Here is a 23,309-nt window from a genome sequence, read left to right on the forward strand (position 1 = left end):
AAAATCGGGGTTTCATGAACACTTTCATTGGTTTGTGAGACTTTAAGCAATTTTTTAAATCCTGGACTCTGGTTCTATTGGCATTCCGGTGAAAGCAGGCTTCGGGGTTGAGTGGTCTGGTTCAGCTCAGTTCCAAAGGTTGACCTGGAGCAGCCCTTCTGAGGGACCCCTCAGGCTGCCTGTCCACCCCCACGCCGCTGTCTCCTGTCCCCCGGAGAAGCCAAGTCATCGGCACTGCGCCGGCCTCACTCACAGCTCCGTGACTCCTAGCCCTTATTTCATCTGATGCTTGGAACGGCCTGGGGGGCCGTGTTGGACCTGAAATTGACTCTAAGTGATGGATGAGGAGGGGGATGTCTGGCCAAGGTCACGTAGGCTGCGGCCAAGAGGGCCGAGGACCTGGACTTCTGAATCCCAGCCCACACGCCTCCCCTGTGAGGGTAGCACAGAGCAAAGCCGCTGACACTGGCGTGTGCTTTCGGATTTACAGGGGTGGAGAAGGCTTTCGCGGCCTCTAGGGATGGGGGAGTATGGTTCCTGGGGGAACTCTCGGATCAGCTCCATTCCCCGCCCCCTGCCCACCTGCAAGTCTGCAGCCCTTCCGTCTCACCTCTGCTCCCACTCTCAGGACCCCACATCCACACATGGGGAGGATGGGATTAGCCCAACCCCCTCCTGCTCAGGCTGCCTTTTATGCATCCAGCCTGTATCCAGTCGGACATTCTAGATGATGTGGCTAGTCAGGCCCAGTTGAAGCGCCTTTCCCCAAAATCACAGCCGGGACAGAGCGAGAGGAAGTCTGTGTCTGGCTTAATAGCCACTGAACCACAGAATTGGGAGTTTCATATCTCATGAGGTGGTGAGTTCCCTGTCACTGGGAGCATTCAAGCAGAGGCTGGACATTATAGTAGGGATGCTATGGTTCAGAAACTGGGGGACGCTTGCTGTGGGCTTGTTGCTGTGTATCCAGAGTGATGTTCCCAACGTCTTGACCAGGGCTGGGGGGATGGTGACACATTCTATGGCCCAAGATCGAGAAAGCCACATGGCTTTGAACCCGAGACCTCTGTCTCATTAGCAGAGAGCTGCAGCCGACTGAGCTAATAAGCAGTTTGGTGGCAGCCGTTTTTCCATCAAACGCATATGCTGTTTCCTGACTTCTTAACGCAGCGTGCTATTTATACCAGTAGATCCATTCATTCTTAATGAGCCACGGTTGTGGATTGTAAAATGTTTTATTTTCAGACAGGATTGCTCACTGCCCAGAGCCAGTTGTTGCTATGCCTCCTTCCTTCTTTCTCTGTTCCTGAGAAATTCGCATTTTGGAAGCTCCTGGGGCGCTCAGCTGCCCTCTCCCACCTCCCACCCCCACCACCCATGTCTCCCCAGCAGACTCAGGACTTGTCGTTTCTGTCGCATCTGCCTGGACCTGGTACATGAACTCCCTGCAGCCTTTGGAGCCGCCGGGAGTGTGTGTTGTGTGCAGGGGGCCAGGCTGGCTGAGGCTTGGAGAAACAGGCAGAGCAGAGCAGGAGGGCTTCCGTGTTTGGAGGTAGATGCCATCTGTCCTTGGAAGGTTCGACATTTGCCGTTGTTACAGGTCACAAACTGGTGGAACGGTGACTCGATCTGGCTCACTGCTTTAAATTCATAGACAACTTTTCAAAATGTGGAGAATTCTCAGAGTTCCTGCTGTGGCACGGTGGGTTAAGCATCTGAATGCAGCAGCTTGGGTCTCTGTAGAGGTGCAGGTTCAATCCCCAGCCTGGCACAGTGGGTTAAAGGATCCTGCTGCAGCTCGGGTTGCAGCTGCAGCTCGGATTCAGTTCCGGCCTAGGAACTTCCAAATGCCACAGGTATGGCCATAAAGTACATTTTTTTTTTTTTTAATGTGGAGAATTCTTGTTTTTAAAAAATGTGGAGCTCTGGCTTCTTTTTTGAAACTCAGAAGGCCTGGCAACACCGCCCCTCCATGGAAAAATTGGACAGGCTAATGGCTAAACCCCTTCATGCCGGACTCGTGGTTTCTGGTTTAACCGCAGTCCCCACTCTTCCCTTTTGTCTCTCACACTCTTTGCTCATCACCCCTGCAGGGTTATTAAGAAGAACGTGAAATAGTTCTTCTTTCCACATCCCTGTGAAAGAAAGAGAATAGAAGACACCAACAGGGACACCATTGCCGAAAACATAGGCTCACGTGTCTGGAAATGAAGGAGTCTCACATCCAGCCCAACCCTCCTCACTGCTGACCCTTCCTCCTGTCCCATCTGTGCATCTCTCTTCCTGATCCCAGCCCCGCAAACTGCGCCCGCGGTGGCTCTGGCACTTTCTGTGGAGGTGACCCGCCATCGTCACCCCCAGGACCTCAGAGCTCCTGTGCTTCCACAGGGGACCCCCGGGCAAGAGAACTTTCGTTTTTGGAAGTCCTTCTTCTTCTCTGGGCCTCGGTTGCCCCATGAGTAGGAAGGGGGTGACAGGGGCCGGGAGAGAGGGTCTGTTCCCTTCCAGCTTTCATAGCTTCTGTTCCAGATCCAGGGGCTGAGACTTTATGGGGGATTCTCCCAGAGGCAGTCAAGCAGCTCCCAGACTGTACACAAGGCTGCCTCCGCTACAATGAACAGCGGTTCCCATCATGGCTCGGTGGTTAACAAATCCGACTAGGAACCATGAGGTTGCGGGTTCGATCCCTGGCCTCGCTCAGGGGGTTAAGGATCCGGCATTGCCATGAGTTGAGGTGTAGGTCACAGATGAGGCTCGGATCTGGCATTGCTGTGGCTCTGGCACAGGCCGGCGGCTACAGTTCAGATTCGACCCCTGGCCTGGGAACCTCCATATGCCATCGGCATGGGCCTAGAGAAGGCAAAAACAAACAAAGGACAGCCGCATTTCAGCAGCGGCCCTGTCCACACACACACACACGGCCACATGCATGCATACAAACACAATCCTGCTGTGTGCTGCTGGTGAAATCCCATCAAACCCACCCAGCGCATGCGCGCGCGCGCGCGCACACACACACACACACACACACACACACACACCTGTGCCCTGGGCTTGTGGTCAAGGTTCCCTGGGTGCTTCTGATCTTCCTGACTCTCCCTTCACCGTCCTGGCCCTGGGAGCGTCTCTTAGGCGTCATTATCACCTTCCCTGTCGCTATGTGTTTTACACCCTGCGTGGGATCTAGAGTCCTGGGGAGCTGGAAGTACCTGGGCTTTTTATATAGGTACATAAAGATAATAGAATCCAAATACATAGACATGAGCCAGAAAGGGCTGTTGAGAGAGGAGGGAGGCGCGGCTGCCTTCGAACCATCTGAGGAGGCTGCTGTGTGTCCAGCCCGGCACCCGAAGCCCCTGACCCAGGCCTTCATCATGTAGGCCTGCAGTTTGGGTCTGGAAAGTAAATAAAGCTGTGGAAGTTCCCCTGGGGCCCCGCCTTGGGCTAAAGAGCCAGCAACGCCACAGCTGTGGCACAGTGGCAGCCGTGGCACGGATTTGATCCCTGGCCCGGGAGCTTCCACATGCTGCGGGTGCAGCCAAAAAAAAAAAAAGCCATAATTGGACAGTCCTGTCTGTGGCTCCCACTCGGGGACAGAAACACCATCCATCCCACGGAGGCAGGAGAAGGGGGTGGGGTCGTGCCGAGTTGGGATAAACACTGACAGTCAGTCTTCTGTGTGGCCATCGTCCTTCCGGTCAGCCGAGGGCCTGGGTACCATTTACGTGGGTCTGTGCCGGTGAAAGAGGCAGGTCTCAGGCCCCAGGTGCTGTGCTCTGCCTTGGTGTAACCCCCCCAACACCTGCCCTGAGGGTACTGCTGCCGTCTGAGTTCATGGAAGAGGAAATAAGACACGGAGGGGCCAGATCGCTTGCCCTTGGACGCGGTGTGGGCAGAACAAGGAATGCGCGCGGTGTTCGGGAAACTCTAAGTCTCCGGGAGACGGAGGCCTGGCCGCATCTTGTGTGGCTGTGTTTTGAAAGGGCAGCCCATGCGTTACTAATTTGTCTTGACCTTCGGAGCCCTTGGTGAAGCCAAACGCTAGCTCGGTGCCAGCGAGTGTGAATGGAGGGGCCGCCCCCCCACCCCCCAGAGCAGAAGCCCTGAGCTTCCAGGAGCCGCCGTTGTCCCCACTGCTGCGCCCCACCCCCGGCCCCTGCAGCCCTCCTGCCTGTCCTGGGGGTCCTTGCTGGCCTGAGGGTTGATTTCCCAAGAGGAGAAGGTCCCCATTAGCCACACCACAGAGGTCAGGGGCCTGGCTGTCGCTTCTGATCTGTGCAAACCTGATGACGGCCTCTGCTGATTGGATGATGCCAGCTGCAAGGTGAGGTCTTGGGACTCCTTGTCCCCCCCACACCCCCAGCCCCGATCTGAGCTGCGTTGGGAAAGCAGGCCCCAGCCCCACCCCAGCCAGCCTAGCTTCAGGTCAGCAGATGAGCGCAGAGCTCCGGCCCCGTGCGGCACAGCACAGCCCGCTCCAGCCGCTCACCTGTCTGGCCGTGTGAACCTACAGCTTAATTCTGCCCACTCGAGATTTCTCAGCCTCTGGGGACCTGGGCCTGCCTGCTCTCTTATTCCAATAAAGCCTGGGAGGGAGCAGTGCTGGCTCCACCCAGCTCAGCAGCGCTCTCCCTGGGGCCTCCTGTTCATCACAGGGTGGGGACCAGCCTCGAGGAAGGGGCTGGGCTGAGTCCCACTCGCTGGCCCAGGAGCGCAGCAGAGGCTGGGAGGGTCTGTGTGCCTGGCGATCTCCTTACAGGAAGGAGGGGCCGGGCTGCCCCTGCCTCGGTTGCCCCTGGGGTCCATGTGAGGTCCAGGCAGCCCATCCCCACACCCAGGCTCTGAAAGCAGATGCCACGGACCTGAGCAGGGAGGGCGGTGCTGAGGTTCCAGCCCCGCTGAGGGAATCTGATGGCCACACCCCAAGGCCCTGCTCTGAGGGAACGTGACAGAGAGACAGAAACCCAGAGACAGATGGCCAGAATTGTAGAGAGACTGGAGAGTAGGAGAAAGGGACCCAAGTGGAAAGGGGAACCCGGGGACGAACCCAAGACTCAGAACACGTAGGGTCACAAGGAGAGGAGGAAAGAAAGAGAAGCAAAGGCAGAGAGAGATCTTTTTTGACCATCAGCAAGAGAGGCCCCAAAAGATGAAGTCAAAGACACAGGCCCAGAGACACACAGAGACGTAAAGAAAGACAAAGAGAGCCCTGATGTCACAGAGCAGATGCATTTCGCATCCCAGCAAAGGGGCAGGCAGGCGGTGCGGACCCGCTTTGCTTCATCTCTGCCATAAATCAGAAGCAATAACCTGCCAGAGTGAAACGGTGCAGAGCGTACCCAAGCCAGACCAGCCCCTCACCCTCCTAACTGCCTGAGCCTGGAACCTCCCTTGAGCCCACACAGCTGTCGTGGCCCCCAGAGAAGCCCACCACCTGGCCTTTGCCTTTCCTGTTCTCCATCAGGGATGCCTGGCACACCCCGATCCCAGCAAGTCTTCTGTCCAAATCATGGCCGTCTTTAAATTCTACCTTTTCCAGGAAGCCCTCCCTGATTTCTCCTTTCCCTGAACACTCTCCACCACCCCTGCAGAGTATCATGTTCCCTCTGGAAAAAGCTGTTCTTATCTTCCATCCGCCCATCTCCCGTTTTATCTGGAGCTCCTCCAGCCAGGGCAGGACCACAGGATTTCAGGGCTGGCGACCACATCACCATTGATCTGAAGATTCGTCTTCATTATCTGGTGCCTCCTGTCTGTCTGCAAGGCCCAAGGAGGGAGTTAATTAAAATCAATGGCAAAGGAATAAACAAGCCTAGGAAACCCTCTGCTCCCCAGCTCTCAGTTCCCGTCCTGGCCCGTGCTGTCCCAGATGGCAGCCTGGAAGGGGGACCAAGGAAGGAGGGCTCCCAGGTGCCACACCCTCACCACACCCTCGAGGGTGGTCCTATGACTGTCCCCGGCTCAGAGGCCCTGGGCGATCAGGCAGCTGGAAAGGGAGGGTTATCCAGATCTCCTGACTCCAGGTCTGGGAGGGGGGCGCCAAGCCCACCCCGTGAGGACAGACCCCCCCCCCCCCCCAGCCTTGCAGCCACCTTTCTGTCGTCCAGACCCTGACTCTCTGGGGCCCTGGAAGGAGTTTCCAAAACAAAGCAAGAACCTGTTTTGGGGGCTGCAGTTTGGAAGAAGAGAAGGTTTTATGGGAAGCGTGCGCTCCCCTCCCCGCCCCACTCATCCTGTGTCCATGGCAACCAGCCTTTGACAGCCCCTCCCCTCACTGAGTCTGTCCCTGGCTCAGCTGAGGCCACCATCCATCGCCTCCTGTACTTGAACGTCCTTCGGGAAGAGGCTGCGAGAAAGCTCCTGCTTGGTGGAAAGCCCGGCCCTCGCTGGCTCCCACCACCTTGCTGGCCGCGGTCGGTCCTGCTGTCTCTGCAGCGCCGTGTCCTCTCCTGGGGAGGTTTTCTCAGAAAGCAGTCAACAGGCCTTCACTGAGTGCCTGCCTGGCCCAAGGCCCAGTGTTGGGGGCTGAAGGAAGGAGACAGACACTGATTAAGATGTGGCCCTGGGAGTTCCCTGGTGGTTCAGTGGGTTAAGGGTCCAGTGTTGTCACTGCTGTGGCTGGAATTGCTGTTGAAGCACCGTTTGATCCCTGGTCTGGGAACTTCCACACACCATGGGAAGAGCCAAAAAAAAAAAAAAGGAGGGCATGGCCCTGCCCTTATGGGGTTCCTGATACTGTTGGGGAAGTCAAGACAGGTGTTCGAGGAGTTCTTGCCGTGGCGCATTTGCTTAAGAATTTGACCGCAATGACAGGTCGCTGAGGAGGTGCAAGTTCAATCCCTGGCCTGGCGCAGTGGGTTAAAGGATCTGGCATTGCTGCAGATGCAACTCGGATTCAGTCCCTGACCTGGAACTTCCATATGCTGTGGGTATGGACATTAAAAAAAAAGAAAAGAAAGAGCTCCCATCGTGGCACAGTGGAAGCGAATCCGACTAGGAACCATGAGGTTGCGGGTTTGATCCCTGGCCTTGCTCAGTGGGTTAAGGATCTGGCGTTGTTGTGAGCTGTGGGTGTAGGTTGCAGATACGGCTCGGATCCAGCGTTGCTGTGGCTGTGGTATAGGCTGGCAGCTGTAGCTCCAATTAGACCCCTAGCCTGGGAACCTCCATATGCCGTGGGTGCGGCCCTAAAAATAAGTAAATAAATAAATAAAGACAGGCATTTGTAGGGAAAAAAAATGCAACACCAGACGGTGTCTGAGATGGGCCAGAAAAGCTGACCAGCAGTTGTGGGGACAGTGAGGGAAGGGCTGTCTTCCATGCTTCCTTCCCCAGGGCTGGAGAGACTTTCAAGTAGAGGCACAATTTGGATGGGTTCCTAGAGGACGAATTGGCATCTAAGTTTTAAAAACATTCATAGAGAGTTCCCGTTGTGGCTCAGCGGGATGTCGTCTCCATGAGGATGCGGGTTGGATCCCTGGCCTCACTCAGTGGGTTAAGGATCCAGCATTTCCACAATTTGCAGTGTAGACTGCAGATGCAGCTTAGATCTGGTGTTGCTGTGGCTGTGATGTAGGCTGGCAGCTGCAGCTCCAGTTCAGCCCCTAGCCCTGGCACTTCTATGTGCCACAGGTGCAGCCATAAAAAGAAGAAAAAATAATCATTTTTCAGTGCTGCACCCAGGGCATATGGAAGTTCCCAGGCTAGGGGTCAAATCGGAGCTGTAGCCGTGGGCCTACACCACAGCCACAGCAATGTCAGCTCTGAGCCACATCTGCAACCTGCACCACAGCTCGCGGCAACACCGGATCCTTAACCCACTGAGCGAGACCAGGGCTCGAACCTGTGTCCTCATGGATGCTAGTCAGATTCGTTTCCACTAAGCCACAAAGGGAACTCCTCCCTTGTGTAGCTTTTTAAACGTACAATGCCTTTTGTCCTCCTTGATCTTGTTTCCTTGGTAATTGATAGTGTCTCCATTTTACAGATGAGAAGATTGAGGTTCAGAGAAATAAAGGTATTTGTCCAAGAGTATCCAAACAGAGCTGTAATTCAACCCATGACAGGAAAAGGCCTGCTGGGGAGGCAGAGGGTAAACTGGCCTGCCTGGAGGGGGCACTGCTGAGGGACCAGACCCTTTAGGGTGAGGCCAGATCCTGAGGTGCCCTGTATCCTGAGTGAGGAGGAAAGAGCAAATTCCAGCAATAGGTAGGCCTGGGTTGAAATCCCAGCCCAGCCTCCCAACAGCTTCTGAAGGTATCTAGTGCCTTCGGCATCTTAGGAAGCACAACTTGGTAGTTTAAGCTCCCTTGGAAAAGGTGAGTCCACCCCTGTGAGGTTAGCCTGGGCTCCGAGCTTGGAGGCCAGCCCCACGCCAGGCCCTGAGAAAGTTCAGGATGCCCCTCTCAAATAAAATAGCTCCCGTTTATCAAACCTACCATGTGCCAGATACTGTCCATGTTACTTACCTCTGTTAATGCTCAAAATAGCCCAGGAAAGGAGCCATCCTCCCCCACCCCCTTTGATTGGTGGGCCTGCTGAGCACAGAGAGGTGAAGAAACCTGCCCAAAGTCACACAGCTGGGAAATGGTAGAGCCAGGACACTGTCTGTCTGACTCAGAGCCCGTGCCTCTTCACCACGCCCACACCTCCCTCCGGCTGCCACCAAACACAGCCCCAGACTTGGGAGGCATCCCGGTGGAATTTCAGGCTGCAAGCCTGGCCCTACCTGCAGGCGGGTCAGCCCTCATCTGTGCCAGCGGGGACGGCTCTGCGACTCTTCTCTGCAGCCGTGCCAGCCTGGTGGGCTGGGTAAGGCTAATTGGGGATGTCTCTGCACTCCCCAAGGCCCTCTCATCGTTCCTTTACATTAAAAAAAATTTTTTTTGTTTTTAATATGCAAAATTTTCCACCATCTGCTTTGCCTTGGCAGAATGTTTGCTGAAAATATCTCTTCCTCACTAATTCTCATAATTTCTGGGGGCTTTGGGAGCCTCCAAGCAGAGCAGCAGCAGCTTACATATAAAGCCCTCCCAAGCTCACAGACTGATGGCTGTCCTTGTGCCAGGCAGGCGGATGTTGTGTGGCCCAGAAGTCACATCTCCCCGCCTCTCCACCAGAGAGGGGCATCAGGGCCTCCCCACTGATGGAACAAAGCTGACCTGAAGTTGAATCCTTGGATTCACACCCAGAGTAGCTGCAGAGGTTGGCCTTTTGTGTGTGTGACGAAGCCCTAAGTGCCCCCACGGTCACACAAAGAGATAGTGGCAGAGCAGAGCCAGGAAGCAGGTCCCCCAAATCCCAATGCAGTGCTTTGAGGTCAAGTGGCCAGCATCCTGCCTGTCCCCTGGACTGTCCCAGGCAAGATGTCTCCACAAGACAGCCACTGCCACACATGTCCTGTGAGGCAGTCAGAAAAGACTCCAAAAGGGAAGACTTCCCCCCACCTTCATGTACCAAAACTCTGAGTTTCCATGGTGACAGTCAAATTGCAAATCCATCCAAGAGTGAGAAGGGGGTTGGGGGGAAGCTGGCCTCTCCCCAGAGAAGCTGGCAGGGCTGGCACTGAGTCTGTCCACTGCTGAGGATGAGGGGTGGGCAGAGTAGGGTAGCCCTGCTGTGGCAGGTGGAAAAAATCTCAGAGATGCCAAGTCCCCAAGCAAGTGGTCCAGGAGCCTAAGCCACTGCAGCAGGGGAGCTCCCCTCGCCCTCCACCCACCTCCTGGGTGAATCCATTTGGTGACATCTCCTTTTCAGGGAAGGTTTCGGGACAGTCTTCTCCCTGGTGTTTTCCCATTTTCAATCTGAAAGATCAGGCGTGGGCAGAATACAAGCAATCATCACCGACCGAGCCATTCTAGACTCAGCCTTGGGGGAATTAGAGGGAAAAAAAAAAAAATCAGCCTTCAGACACAGATATTTTGTTGAGGATGGAAGAGCAAGGGCCAAAAGATTTATGAGCCTAAAATCTTTGTTAATAGACCTGGAAGATTGACGATTGCAGCTGCTATGCAGAGAGAAAGGCGGCAGCGGCGATCGAATGGCAGATTAGCCAAAGTTTGGGTCGGCAACATTTGGAGGGGTGGAGGAAGAAAAACTTCTTCCTTTGCCACCGGAGGAGTGTTTGGGTAAATGGCATTTGTACTGGTTTGTGTCCAGGGACATTCTCCAAAATGTCACCTCAGTGTGTTTCTTTCCCGCCGACAGTTAAGTGCCAAGACCGGGCGTGAACACTGCCAGCTTCCTTTGGTGTGTTCGTTTCAAGTGGGATTTATCCGAGTGCATTAGAAATGGGATTGGGTTTGCACCACAAAGACCTCGAAGCTGTAGGCCTGGCCCCCTGCTCGAAATCCCAGACACAAGGAGCAAAGAAGCCTGAGCCCGGGGAGACGCCTCCAGAAGGAATGAGTCGTCAGCTGTCTGCTTCTTGGCTCTGTGACACCGTTGTGATCTCAGTTGTCATCCAGGCTGTTCCTCTCTTCCACGACTGTGGCCCTTTGGGGGCTATAAAAGGAGACAACAAGCCAACTGACTGTCACACGGGGGAGGTTTCTCTTCTCTCAACCTTGCACTGCGTAGGCACGGGCATGGTCTGTGCACGCGGGTCAGAAAAAGAATTTTCCAGATTCATAGCAGGGTGAAAAGAAAGAAGAGTATCTCAATAATGAGTTAAGGGATGCTGCTGGCGCAGCTGGACGGCTTCCCGATGATCAGGGGGCGCCGACCCCGGGCACAGGCTCATGTCTGTTTTCATAGTCCAGGGAGAGGAGAGGTCTTGTGAGGCACCTGCCAACCTGCTGATTGGTTGGGCAGAGAGGAGTCTTCCGATACACTTGCTGGTTGGTTGGGGCCTATAAGGCCCCTGCAGGGGGAGGTGAGGAGTGGGCCACATACCTTTCCTAGGAGGGGGTGGGAAGGAGTAGGCCAGGTTGCTCAGGAGGGGGAGGGGACGTTACAGTGAGATGGGCGGGGTGATGATAAGGGCCTGGTGATTCTTGCCTTGGCCAGAGGCTCTGAATTCTGTCTCCTTCCAGAGGCCTTGACGTCCCACGGACACCACGTGGGAACTAGGCAGTACGGCGTCTGAACCCCATCTCCAGGGTTGACGCCGTGGACAAGACATTCCCCTCCCAGCAAAAAGTGTCCGCCCAACATAGCACAGCCGTCTTCGTGCAAGGCAAGCCCCCTCCCAACCCAGCGCGGTGACCAAGCACAACAGATGACAGAACAGGGAGCAGAGGGAAGAAATGGGGCGCCTGAGTGGGCCGCCACGACCCGAGTCCCGAGACATCCTTTCCCATCGTCTCCCTTCGAGCTCCGGGTATGTTGTACCCTGTGGCATCTGCTCGTTAACGCAGAAGGACCCAGGCATTATTTCAACAGATGCACGGCCCCAGCCCCAGGTTCCCCACCCTGCCCCAGAAGTACAAAGATCTTACACATCAGTCATGGGGAGACAGAATGTTCCAGGTCAGGAAGACGGAACACATGATCTCTACCAGAGAGACGGGGACACCGGTGAGATCAGTCACCGTGTTCTCGGGTTTCCCTCTGCTTAACCAGCTGCTGGACCCCCCTTCCTGCTGGAGGAAAGGGGCAGAATCCTCCCCCAGTCCCTTGCCGCTGCCCGCAAGGAGATGTGGGGAGCTGCTTTGTGCCTCTTGCCACCTCCCACTCCCTTTGGGACCCACAGGGGTGGCGCTTAGTCAGTCACCGAATGAGTCAAAAATATGTAAACGCTTATAAAACGGATGCCCATTAAGTTGGATCTCGGTGGATTCATGATCACAGCAACCCAGTCTGGGACCTGAAAAGCACCTGCAAAATAAGTCAGACCTTTGCTAGCATTTGTCAAATGCTGGGAGGAGGGCGTATGGACCCCCAACCCCTCCCGGGTGAGGAAAAGCCCAGAAAAGTAAAGCAGAACTCTTCCTAGAGCCTGAGGAGGGAAAGAAACAGAGCAGAAAAGGCAAACTGAGCAGGGCAAAGCTGGAAGCAATCCCGTTAGCATCGCTCTTGGGCACCCTTCCCCCCCCCCCGCCACGGATCAGGCTCTGTGGAAGAAGCCAGCCTCCATCACAGCATGATTTAGCCCCTGCCCTCGAGGAGCCCCAGGCTGGCCAGGCAGGGGTCCTAGGGAAGGCTTCCTGGAGGAGGTGATGCTCAAACAGACCCAGGAACAGGGGGGTGGGCAGGGCATTCTGGGCAGAGGGAAGCCAGGCACTGCCAGCGGTGCTGATGGGCAGTTTAGCAGGTGCTCCAGGCCGTGTATGGCCAGAGGAGCCTGGGGTAGCAGATCAGGTGGTGCAGGATGACACAGAAGTAGTCAGAGGGCAGGGGTCTGGGCTCAACCCCATAGGTCACGGGGTGCTTGTGGAGAAAGGTAAGCCAGGATTTGTGTGTTAGTGGAGCCTTGGGGGCTATGCAGAGGGACGCGCCTGCGGATGGGCTCCAGATGGGAGGCGTGGCGGGAGTCCAGGCCAGAGACGTTGAGGCCTTGAGCAAAGCAAGGGCAGCGAGCAGGGTGCGGAGGCCACTGATTCACGAGCCACTTAGGACATGAAGCCAGCAGGATGTGGGGCGGCGGGGAGGGAAGAGCCGATGAGTCATCAGCTTCCCAAAGCACCTACTGTGTGCCAGCTGCTCTGCTATGGAAGCACAGGGCAGGGCATCTCTTAGACTCAAGGGGCCAGCCAGCTCCAGCCCCTCTGGTGGCTTGGTTTTCTGACCTGTGATTTCCTGAGCTGAAAGGTAACACAGGCTAAAGCCTTAAAGACCTTCCAGAAGGCTCCAGATCCAGGTGGGCACTCCATGGCGTGGGTCCAGCGTTTCCCCTCCTGTACCTATGACGTATTTCCCTAACTGACCAGGCTTGCTCCCTGCTGGGCATTAATGCACTTTCAGGAGTCTCCTTGTCACACTGCTCCAGAGGGCCTGGAGCATCAGATGAAACCTATTCGGAGTTCCCACACACATGGATCGGTGGCACCTTGGGAACCCTGGGATGCAGGTTCGATCCCCGGCCCAGCACCGTGGGTTAAGGATCCAGTGTTGCTGCAGCTGCAGCTCGGATCTGATCCCTGACCCAGGAACTCCATGTGCTAAGAGGCAGCCAAAAAAGGAGGGAAGGAAGCTGGGAAGGAGGAAGCTAGGAAGCTATTAACTGCCCTTGGTGGAGATTGGTTCTCTTTGCAATCTCGTCTCCTACCAAACAGGTCCCTATGGCTCAGGGTTCTGTAGGTTGAGTAAGATAACGCTTGCTAAGGACCTAGCACAGTGCCTGGCAGAAAGCAGGCAACTGCTCCTAACTCTCTCCATAGCTAGCAAGTTGTGTTCTGGGCAAGGCACACTGAGTTAGTCACCTGCACAAGCCAGTTGCCTGCGATCCCAAACCTTTCTGTGCAGTTGTGTTTGCTGTTACAATTGCATCATTTAATTACATGTTCTATAGATCCATGAAAAGAGTCCACAAAGACTCAGCATTGTTTCATTAAAACCAAGACTTTGGAAAGCGTAGAAGCCACTTGCTTTAAAATGCTATTGAGTTAGATGTGGGCAGCGTAACTGTAAAAAAATAAAAGAGAGAGAGAGAGAGAGAGAGAGGGAGTTCCCTGGTGGTCTAGTGGTTGGCACTCAGTGATTTCCCTGCAGCCCAATTTGGATCCCTGGCCTGGGAGCCAAGATCCCACATAAAGCAGGTGCACGCTGGGGCAAAGTTATAAAGGGGGATGGGGAGAAGAAATGGAAAAACAGAGAAAGATTCTGCCTTCATCGTGCTTTGCCCGTGTCTTTAAGCTCTGCTCCACATTAAAGAAACTCAGCCTGGGAATCACACACCACACAATATGGTGCAGTTAGACGTGAGAGATTTTTGTGGGCCAATCTCAAAGCAGCACCCAAGCCCTCTGTCAAAAGATTGGCGAATGGATGTACATTTCTATACTTAAAATAGAGTGTTTCATGTATGAGTAGTTCCTGCATTATGACTCCCACTGTTGAATAACTGGCCAAATATGGTCCCATTTAGTCCAGAAAAGACGATTTCCACTACAGCGGGAACTCCCAGGGGAGTTCAGCCACTGGTCCCCTGGGATTCCAGCCCCATCAGCCTGGCTCCCTCCTGCATTCATAGGACACCCCTGGGAGTTGCCGGATGAGCTGGGATCAGAGCAGTTACAGACACAGGCTGTGAGGAGTTCCTGCTGTGGCTCAGTCAGTTAAGAACCCACCTGGTATCTAAGAGCATGTGGGTTTGATCCCTGGCCTCACTCAGTGGGCTAAGGATCTGGCATTGCCGCAAGCTGCAGTGTAGGCAGATGCCGCTCGGATCCCGCCTTGCTGCGGCTGTGGTGTCGGCTCAGCTGCAGCTCCCACTCGACCCCTAGCTCGGGAACTTCCATATGGTGCAGGTGCAGCCCTAAAAAGCTTGACAAACAAACAAACACAAGCGGTGGAGCCAGGCCGCTGGGGCAAGAATCCCACGTTGGACAAGTGCCCTGGCTTCCTTGTCTGCCAAAGTGCTACCTCCCGTCTTGCAGGGTGGTTCTGAAGCTTCTGTGAGTCAGCGTAGGTAAGAGACCAGGAGCCCTGGGGCAGGGTCGGTGGCGAGAACTGGGATTGTTGGTGCAGAGCTGCAGAGCGTGGCTGTGCACCTTGAGGCGTTGCCAGGTACGAGCCTGAGGGCAGAGCGCCTGCACGGAGGGGACCATCGGCTCCTCCCAGCAAGAGCCTTCTGATTCTGCCCCAGGGAGGGGGTGACGGTGGAGATGGCTGCCAGAGGGCTGAGCCCCCCCCCCCTTGCTGGGGCTGGTTATACCTCATCCCAGCCCCCTCACACTGGGACTCACTTCTTTGACTGGCAGAAAAAAGCATCCTGCCATCCTCATCCCCAGACCGCTGTCCCTGTGCCCCAAACACCAGGGCCAGCGAAGGCCCTCTGCCTCTTTGTCCCTGGCAGGAGGAGTCCAGCCCTGGGCCCCTCTGTTCCACATGCTTGCTGGTGGTGGTCAGTGGGGGTGACCTCCTGTCCTGGTGACTCTTTTCCAGTGGTGTCCAGCGACAGTGACAGTGACTCTGATCTCAGCTCGTCCAGCCTGGAGAACAGACTTCCAGCTCCTGGGACCAGGGACCCAAAAGGAGACAAACCCTGGGGGGAATCAGGTAAGTGTGGGAAGCAGCACTGTTTGTTTTCCAAACCCCATGTGCAGTGGCCTCGCTGCTTCCCTGGCTGCTGCTCTCCAGCTGGGGTCTGCGGAATCTTCTAGATCAGGGAGGGGAAGTGGGCCTAGGGCTGGGGTGACGAGGACCTAAAGTGTTAGCACCACTTGAGAGCAAATGGGGAGTTCCTGCTGTGGCTCAGTAGGTTAAGAACCTGACATAGTATCCATGAGGATGCGGGTTCAATCCCTGGCTTTGGGGGTTACGGATCTGGTGTGCCACTGGCGTAGGCCACGGATGTGGCTTGGATCCTTCATTGCTGTGGCTATGGCTGTGGCGCAGGCCGGCAGCTGCATTTCTGATTCAACTCCTAGCCCAGGAGCTTCCTTGTGCTGCAGGAGCAGCCATAAAAATAAAAATAGAGTAAAATACATTCTCTAAGAGACCAACTGGGAAAGATGTTTTTAAAAGGGGAGGAAAAAAGCAGGTAGAACAGAGGTTCAAGTGTATATGCAGAGAAGGCCTGGGGACACGTTTTTCTTTCCTTGAAACACATGAAGGGCCTTCCCAGGAAAAGAGCCAGCTTCACCCAGTTACACCAGAGGTTAGAACTGGGATGTTTGCAGGATGTTTCGGGGAGGCTGATTTTAGTACACAAGAAGAAAGCTTTTCAAGGGGAGTCCCTGTCGTGGCACAGCAGAAATGAATCCAGCTAGGAACCATGTGGTTGTAGGTTCAATCCCTGGCCTTGCTCAGTGGGTTAAGGTTCCGGCGTTGCCATGAGCTGTGGGGTAGGTCGCAGACGTGACTCGGATCTGGCGTTGCTGTGGCTGTGGTGTAGGCTGGCAGCTGTAGCTCTGATTCGACCCCTAGCCTGGGAACCTCCATATACCGTGGGTGCAGCCCTTAAAAGCCAAAAAGAAAAAAGAAGAAGAAGAAAGCTTTTCAATAACTGCCCCAAACTGAAAGGGAATGGATGGCTGGGCAGCGATCTCCTGCCAGAGCAGATACAGAAGGAATTCCTGCCTGGGCCAGACCAGAGATGGTAAATGCCTGGCACACATACTAAGACTGCCACGCCTATGCCCAGGGCAGACATTACCAGTCGATCATGATCCTCTCTCCCACAGAGCCTGACATGGCCTCAGAGTCCTCCTCAATTCCGTTTTTCACTTGTATCAGTAGGCGGAAAGGATGCTTGAGATGAAAACTGTCCCTGGACGAGGTGATCTCTGAGGCCCCTCCAGGTGAAAGAGTCTATCTTAGAAACGTGGGGAGGAACCTCACCTGCCAGCCCTCCTCACCTGCCAGCCGCGGTGGCGGAGCGGGTTTTCCAGCCCCTCCCTCCCCTCACTGCCCAGCTCTTGTCCCTTCTCATCACACCAACGCTCATCTGTGACCAGGCGGGTCCAGGAGACAGACGAGCTGGGGCGCAGGCTGACAGGCCCCATCTCAGCTCCCCGGGCCGGGCAGGGACTGACAGCCGTGTCTGTGCAAAGATGCCGTCGTTCATGAAGGCAGCAGGGACTGTCCCTCCGCGGCGTTAACAGGAATAGGCACGCCTCCCCTACACACACCCTCCTTCTCTGAAGGCAGGCCCCCCTCCCTGCCCATTCGCATGTGGGGAGCCCTGCTTGTTCCTTCGTGAAACGCCCCAGGGCCCCCTCGGTTGCCTTTAGAGATCGAGGGCCAGTCAGCAGGGGTCTGAGGGTCGGGTCCCACCAGGACATAACAAGCGTGTTGGGGGGGGGGGAAGGGGGCCCTTTCCGGGGCTGGGGGGCTCTGGCAGACAGTCCCACCGATGTAACCCACATTTCCAAATGAGGCGATTTTTTTTGTAATCTCTTTAGTTTATTTACTTATGTTTTTTTGGGCCATGCCCAAGGCATGTGGAAGTTCCCAGGGCAGGGATCCAACCCACGCCACAGCAGCCACCTGAGCCACACCAGTGACAATGCTAGGTCCTTAACCCGCTGAGCCACCAGGGAACTCCTAGATGAGAGTTTAGAACAGTTCCTTGTCGGACTAAGATCATCCCTGTTTCAGCTCAAAGTCCAGAGGGCTCAGCCCTGAGCCATTTACGTGGTCTCTTGCAGGTGGCAGCATGGAGTCCCCCAAGATGGGGCCCTCCCGCCCACCCAGCCACCTCTCAGGGAGCCAGAGCAGCCTGGCCAGTGAGGCCGGGACGGGAGCAGCAGACCCACAGGTGGGGACCCCCCCCTGGCCAGACCCAAAGGGCCCTGGTGAGTACCAAGCCACTCCTCCCACCCACCCCCTGTCTTCTCCCCTCCCTCATCAGTGCTCCTGGACTAGGAGCTAGGTGGCATTTTCAGCCCTATGCCAGGGGCTGGGGGAACAGAGGGGAGCCAGACCCCAGCCCTGCCCTCAGTGGACAGAGAGAGGAGCCCAGAAGAAGAACAGTGACCGTCCCTCTCCGTCCTCCGAAACTACCACAGTGGCTGTCACCATCCTCCGCTTTATGAAACATATAATCTTTCAAAATATTTCCCCATCTCCAGAACAATCACGGTAACTCCATTTTTAGAGCACCTACTATGTGCCAGGCAGTGTGTGCCCAGCTTGGGTAGGGTGCAGGGGGGGACAGTCCTGGACCTCCAGAAACCTACTGCGTCACTGAGGAAGCCCAGCCAACTGAGTGAAAACAGAGCCCAGGCCAGGGCGGGCCCAAATCCTAAGACGGAGAATTAGGGACCCCTGGAGGCAGCAGCACGGAGCCCAGCCTGCCCCTGAACCTCCGAAGTCTACGCGGAGTGCCTGCCTGGGTAGGTCTTCAGCCAATGTCCAGTAGTCAGCGAGGAAGGCTGAGCACAGGCAGTGCATGGACAGGCTCCCAGGGCTTAAGTTGTTACTCGGAAAGGACTGGCCTAGAGGAATGTTTGTGTCCCCATGTCGCTTTGCTCCTTCTGGCGTCCGGCGATCACCTGCTTGGGTGTTGATGGCCACACTGAAGCACAGGGAGTAGGTGACTTGCCCAGAGTGATACAGCAGGCACCCTCTGCCCAGGCCTCAGCCCCGCTCAGTTCCAGATGGAGAAGCTGCTTCAGGTGTGGCCGGTTCCAGCAAGAAGTCTGCCGTTCCTGCATTTCACTCCCAAAGTTCAGTCCCTGGGAGGGACTCTGTCCCTGCTCACTCTCTAGTGGCCTTTTTTTCTCTCTCCTCCCAAAGGCAAAAGGCACACCTGGGCGAGTCCCCGCTGCTGATGTGGCCTCCGACAGTCCCCTCCACCTGCCAGGCAGAGATGGGCTTGGTGCGCAGGGTGGACTCTCCAGTGGAAGAACTCAAGAGAGGGAAAAAAGCTGGAGCTGGACCCTTCCTGCCCCAGTCCTGGGGCCTCAGCCGCCAGCCCTGTCGGACGTGACCTCTGATGCAACAAACCAGTGTTCGGCGGGGGGGCTGAATCCGCTTCCCCCCACCCAGTGCCTTTCTGCACCCCCTACCCGGCTGCACCCTACCCAGCCGCTCACTCAGCCTGACCTTAATTTATTGCCCCCCCCCACCACCACCACTGCATCTACCCCAGGTTCATTTAAAGTTGGCTGCCTTGGACTGGAAGAGCCTTCAGACCCCCCCTCCCCCCGCCCGAGGGGCCTCCCCACATGCACTGCAATTTCAGCCTTTGTGATCATGCAAGGAGAAATCCTGCCCTGCACGCAGACCCTTCACCCCCAAGCAGGTGGGGTGAGAGACGCCCCCTTCCTGTGGGGGAGCCGCCGCCTCCGGCAGCCCAGGAGCTGCTGCTGAAGCTGGCTCTCTGCTGGGTTTCCTGGAAGCCCCCCTTGGCCTCCCAGCTTCTGCTCAGCCTCTCCCCCAGGCCTGGTGGAGGCAGGAAGGCTCTGGTGAGCACTGATTTCCCTCACTGCCAGCGGCCTTCCGCTGAGGCCCCCGCTGGGGCTCGGGTTGGCAGAAATATTTCATTCAAAGGGCAGGCAGATGTGTCTGGAAAACCCTTCCCTGAGGAGAGAGCACATGTGTGGGGGGGGGGGCACACCCTCCCAGCCATCCTGCCCACCCCATATCTGGTCCTTGAAGGGCCTTCCTCTCCAGGCTCTCGAGCCCCCACGGTTAGCGCTTTAGCCCTCATCACTGGCAGACTGTTTCAAAAAAAAAAAAAAAAAAAGTCCTCACTGTTTCCCTGTGACGAGTTATGCTTCAGAATAAAAACAATATTAGAATTTGCATTCGAGCCAGTGTGTTGATCAAAAGGCCGCCATCCCTTGTGTCTCTGAGATGCAGCAGGAGAGAAATGCATGGAAAGAGACGTGGTACGTTGATGCCGGGAACGCTTGCTGGGCTGAAGGAAGAGGAAGGAGCTGGTCTCTGCATGTTATAGGGGCTCACGGACCTCAGGGCGAATGGGAAAAACAAGGCCATTGACGGCAACATTAAACGTTAGGTATACGCACAGATAAGCAAAATGAGTTCTATGAGCTTATACATATATATGTAAAAATGTGTGTGAAACGGACAAGGACTTCTGGTTAAACCTGGTGGACTGAATGCATTTGGATTTCCTCTGCCTCCCCAAACCCACCAACGTGACATAAAGGAGCGAAAAAGTGGCGAACTTCAAAGGCAAGAAGAATACGAGAAGAGACAGCAGCAGGTAAGAGAGGTCCAGAGACTTTGGAAGGTAGAAGATCATTAACTTGGAGTTTTGTTTTGTTTTGTTTTGTTTTAGGGCCACACCCACAACATATGGAAGTTCCCAGATCAAATCAGAGCTGCATCTGTGACCTACGCCACAGCTCACAGCAACACCAGATCCTTAACCCACTGAGCAAGGCCAGGGATCGAACCCACAACCTCATGGATACTAGCTGGGTTCTTAACTCACTGAGCCACAATGGGAACTCCCAGAAGAGTATAATTTATTTAGGACCAGCTTCTCCCACTCCCCAAAATGTCTACAAGAAAGAAAACCGATGGTTAACAAGCCCATTTATTTGCCCTGCAGAATCCCCCAAAAGCTCAGAACCGGGAGGGAACGGGTATCCTCCTCAAAGCGGAAGTTCAGGATGGGTGTGAAAATTGTATCAGTTGGAAGAAGCGGTTAGACCCCAGGTCTCTTCTCCCAGCCCAGATGGCCCATGCCTGCCCTTCTCTGGCCCTGGCAGAAGACAGGTTTGAAGCCGGCCCAGGCTGAACTAGAAGGATTCTGGACTGGGAACCCCCTCGCACAGGCGATGACTAATGGGGAGACCCTCGGCCTTCCTCTGCTGGGCCTGTGCCCCATCCAGCCACCCCCCAGGCAGGACATCATTGAATTTCTCTCTGGGAAATTGAGTAAAGAAAAGAGACGGACAGATCCCAAATGTGGCAATTTCCTGGTCCCTGCCCGGTCGGCACAGTGAGGCCCCCCCATTCCCAAGCCCTGCCCGCGTGTGCAGAGCCCCTTGGTAGCTTTGCTGAGTTGCACTCATAGTGGCACCAGCAGTTGACTGAAACCAACAGCGAAAGATACAGGGACCCTCAGAGACAGGAGAAAGGGGTCAGAGAACAACCCTCTGAAGATGTTTGCCCAGGAAACAGGAAAAGAATGTTATTTTTCTAAAAGGCAGTGTTAAAGCTCTTGAAAATTTTTACAAATCTATACGAGCAGAAATTTCAAAATGCAAAAGGGATGGGAAAAGGTGAGAAAGTCTCCCAGAAGGTAAACCATCAAAACCCAAGTCGACATAGGAAGAAAAAGTCAAGAGCATTGGACAACAAAAGATGAGATCCCGGCCAAAAACCCAACCTCCAGCTAAGAGAATTTCAAACTGAGAAGCAGAAAACAGAGGAGAGAAAATGGCCGAAGAAATGACACAAGAATAGCTTCTAGAACGAAAGGAAAGGAACGTCCACAGAGAAGGAACCCACCAAGTGCTGGGCGTAGTGACAAAAAAACCACAGCCGAGAAGACGGGTGGCCGCCACCATCATGAGCTGCCGAGCGGCAATACCTGGAGATGAAAATGCACCTGACCTGCAGCTGCGGTGGAATTAACACCCATCACCTGCCACCTGGCTGAAACAGAGCCTCACCCACTAGGTCTGAGCCAGGGGCTGAGCGTGGAGGTGTCTGTTGCGCTCCCCGATGCTGAGGCTGCTGGCTGGAAGACCACACGCTGAGGGGCACTGGTCCAGGGCGGTGGCAGGGCAGCACGGGCAGTTCATTGGAATCACCTGACCAGCTCTAGAGACCCTCACGCCAGAGGTATCCCCAGAGAGGCTGGTTACATCAATTGGGGGTCCAGCCTGGACATCAGAATTTTATAAAGCTCCCCAGAGGATGCCACGTGCGGGCAGAACCCAGGACCCCTTCTTTCTTCTAGAAACTTCTCTGTGTGGGTACCAGAAGACATGCCCTGGAGATTTAGAGCAGTGCCTTTTTATTAGCTAAAAATTGTTTGCCACCTAAATACCATCACTAGAAGGAGAGATCCTTCAGTTGTGATACAGTCAAAGAGGCCACGATCAGCACGCTGACTCGCACAAACCACGCTGAGCCAAGAACCAGATGGCAGAAAAAATAAATACATTATGACACTGTCTATATAGAGATTTTTAAACATGCAAAAATGTTATATGTTAACATATATTTTATGCAGTGGAAGAATAAAGAAATGCATAGGAAGGATAAACAACAGATTTCAAGATACATCTTGAGAAGAAGAGGCAGAAGGAGGGCTTTCAACTACTGGTGGTGGTGTTTTGTTAACTCAGAGATGGAGAGATGGGTTTGTAATATTTATAGCATTTCCTTGTATTTGTATTATTTGTATGTGTCTGAAATCTCTCAGAATTAAAATTTTAGGCAACTATCGCAAGGCTTCTCATGAAATCTTAAGACACTAGGCTAAAAATCCTAAAGAGAAAAAAAATTCCTACACCCTTCCAAAGAGAGAAATATTTTTAAAAAGAGATCACATGCCAAGGGTCAGGGATTAAAATGACTTTGTAATTCTCTAAGCAGATTTTGAAGCCAGAACACAGTGCAGCAGTATCTCCTGATTTCTGGCAGGAAATGATTTCTCATCTGAATGCATATCTACCCAAATTTCAGTGGCGTTGGGATGAAGATATTTTCAGATTAATGAGGTTTGGTTTGGGTTGTTTTTTTTTAATTCCCATATATTCTTTTTTTTTTTTTTTTTTTTTTTTTTGGTCTTTTTAGGGCCATACCCACAGCATATGGAGGTTCCCAGGCCAGGGGATCGAATCAGAGCTAGAGCTACTGGCCTACACCACAGCCACAGCAACCCCAGATCCGAGCCACATCTACAGCCCACACTGCAGCTCATGGCAGTGCTGGATCCTTAACCCCCTGAGTGAGGCCAAGGATTGAACCTGCATCCTCATGGATATTAGTCAGGTTCATTACTGCTGAATCGCAACAGGAACTCCCCACATTACCTTTTTAACAATGGCGTCTTTAATGGAAAAATACATATCAAACAGGACAAATCCGTGGGGTGGAGGTGAAAGCCCTGAGGCCATAGCAGGTAAGGCAGGTAAGGAGGTTATGAGAAAACCCATCTCCAGTGGCCCCTATATCCAAATATCCGGCCTGTGAGGGGCTGGTGCCTCTGCCTCCCGGCTCTCAGGTGCTCTGCGCTGGGACCAGACCCCCTTAACACCTCAGACCTGATGTAGCACAAGCCGCCACACCCAGCTCCTGCCAGAACCCCCTGCCTGGACCAGATCCAGTCCAGGAGGGGGGCTCAGGCCCCGCAGCCTCCAGGGTGAATCCCAAGGTGCTTCTGAGAGACACGTGGCACAGGGGAGATGGGGTCCTGAAGCAGCTTCATCACGTGTTAACCCCCGAAGCCCTCAGCTTTAGGGTAGAGATGGGATCCAGTTCCCCCCACCAGGAACGGGAGCTGTCAGGGGTCAAGCTATGTGTGCTTGTCTGGAAACCGAGAAATTCTTTCTCCTTCTCCTTCTCCTTCTTCTTCTTCCTCTTCTTCTTTCTTCTTCTTTTTTTACTACATCTAGGCCTTGCAGAAGTTCCCGGGGCCAGGTACGGAACCTGAGCCACAATGGCGACAATGCCAACTCCTTAACCACTAGGCCACCGGGGAACTCCAAGAAATCCTTTCTTTACAAAAAAGCTTTCTGAGTCTCAGGCCCCCAACTTACATATTAACTTTG

General features: G+C 54.5%; 1 protein-coding gene across 41 annotated transcripts in view; it reads left to right on the top strand.

Moving 5' to 3' along the window:
- RPH3AL (rabphilin 3A like (without C2 domains)) overlaps positions 1–19,353 on the top strand; it is a 171,775-nt gene extending 152,422 nt beyond the window's left edge. For 36 of the 41 annotated variants that reach the window (XR_014821590.1, XM_084985604.1, XM_021067539.2 and 33 more), the window contains 3 exons: positions 15,046–15,159; positions 17,253–17,399; positions 18,343–19,353. Coding sequence is in view for 36 of the 41 variants with exons in the window: in XM_084985596.1 (XP_084841722.1) it covers positions 15,046–15,159; positions 17,253–17,399; positions 18,343–18,918 (837 nt within the window). In the remaining 5 variants the exon portion in view is untranslated. Of the gene's footprint in view, positions 1–11,033; positions 11,321–15,045; positions 15,160–17,252; positions 17,400–18,342 lie in introns of those variants that run through there. The other 5 variants (XR_014821588.1, XR_014821589.1, XM_084985601.1 and 2 more) reach the window with 4 other exon arrangements.
- The last annotated feature ends 3,956 nt before the right edge of the window (positions 19,354–23,309 follow it).

This window comes from Sus scrofa, chromosome 12, assembly GCF_054392235.1.
Source record: "Sus scrofa isolate SSC_HxYL_T2T_F1_AM1 chromosome 12, Sscrofa_HxYL_maternal_Yorkshire_Landrace_v2.0, whole genome shotgun sequence".
Taxonomy (NCBI): domain Eukaryota; kingdom Metazoa; phylum Chordata; class Mammalia; order Artiodactyla; family Suidae; genus Sus; species Sus scrofa.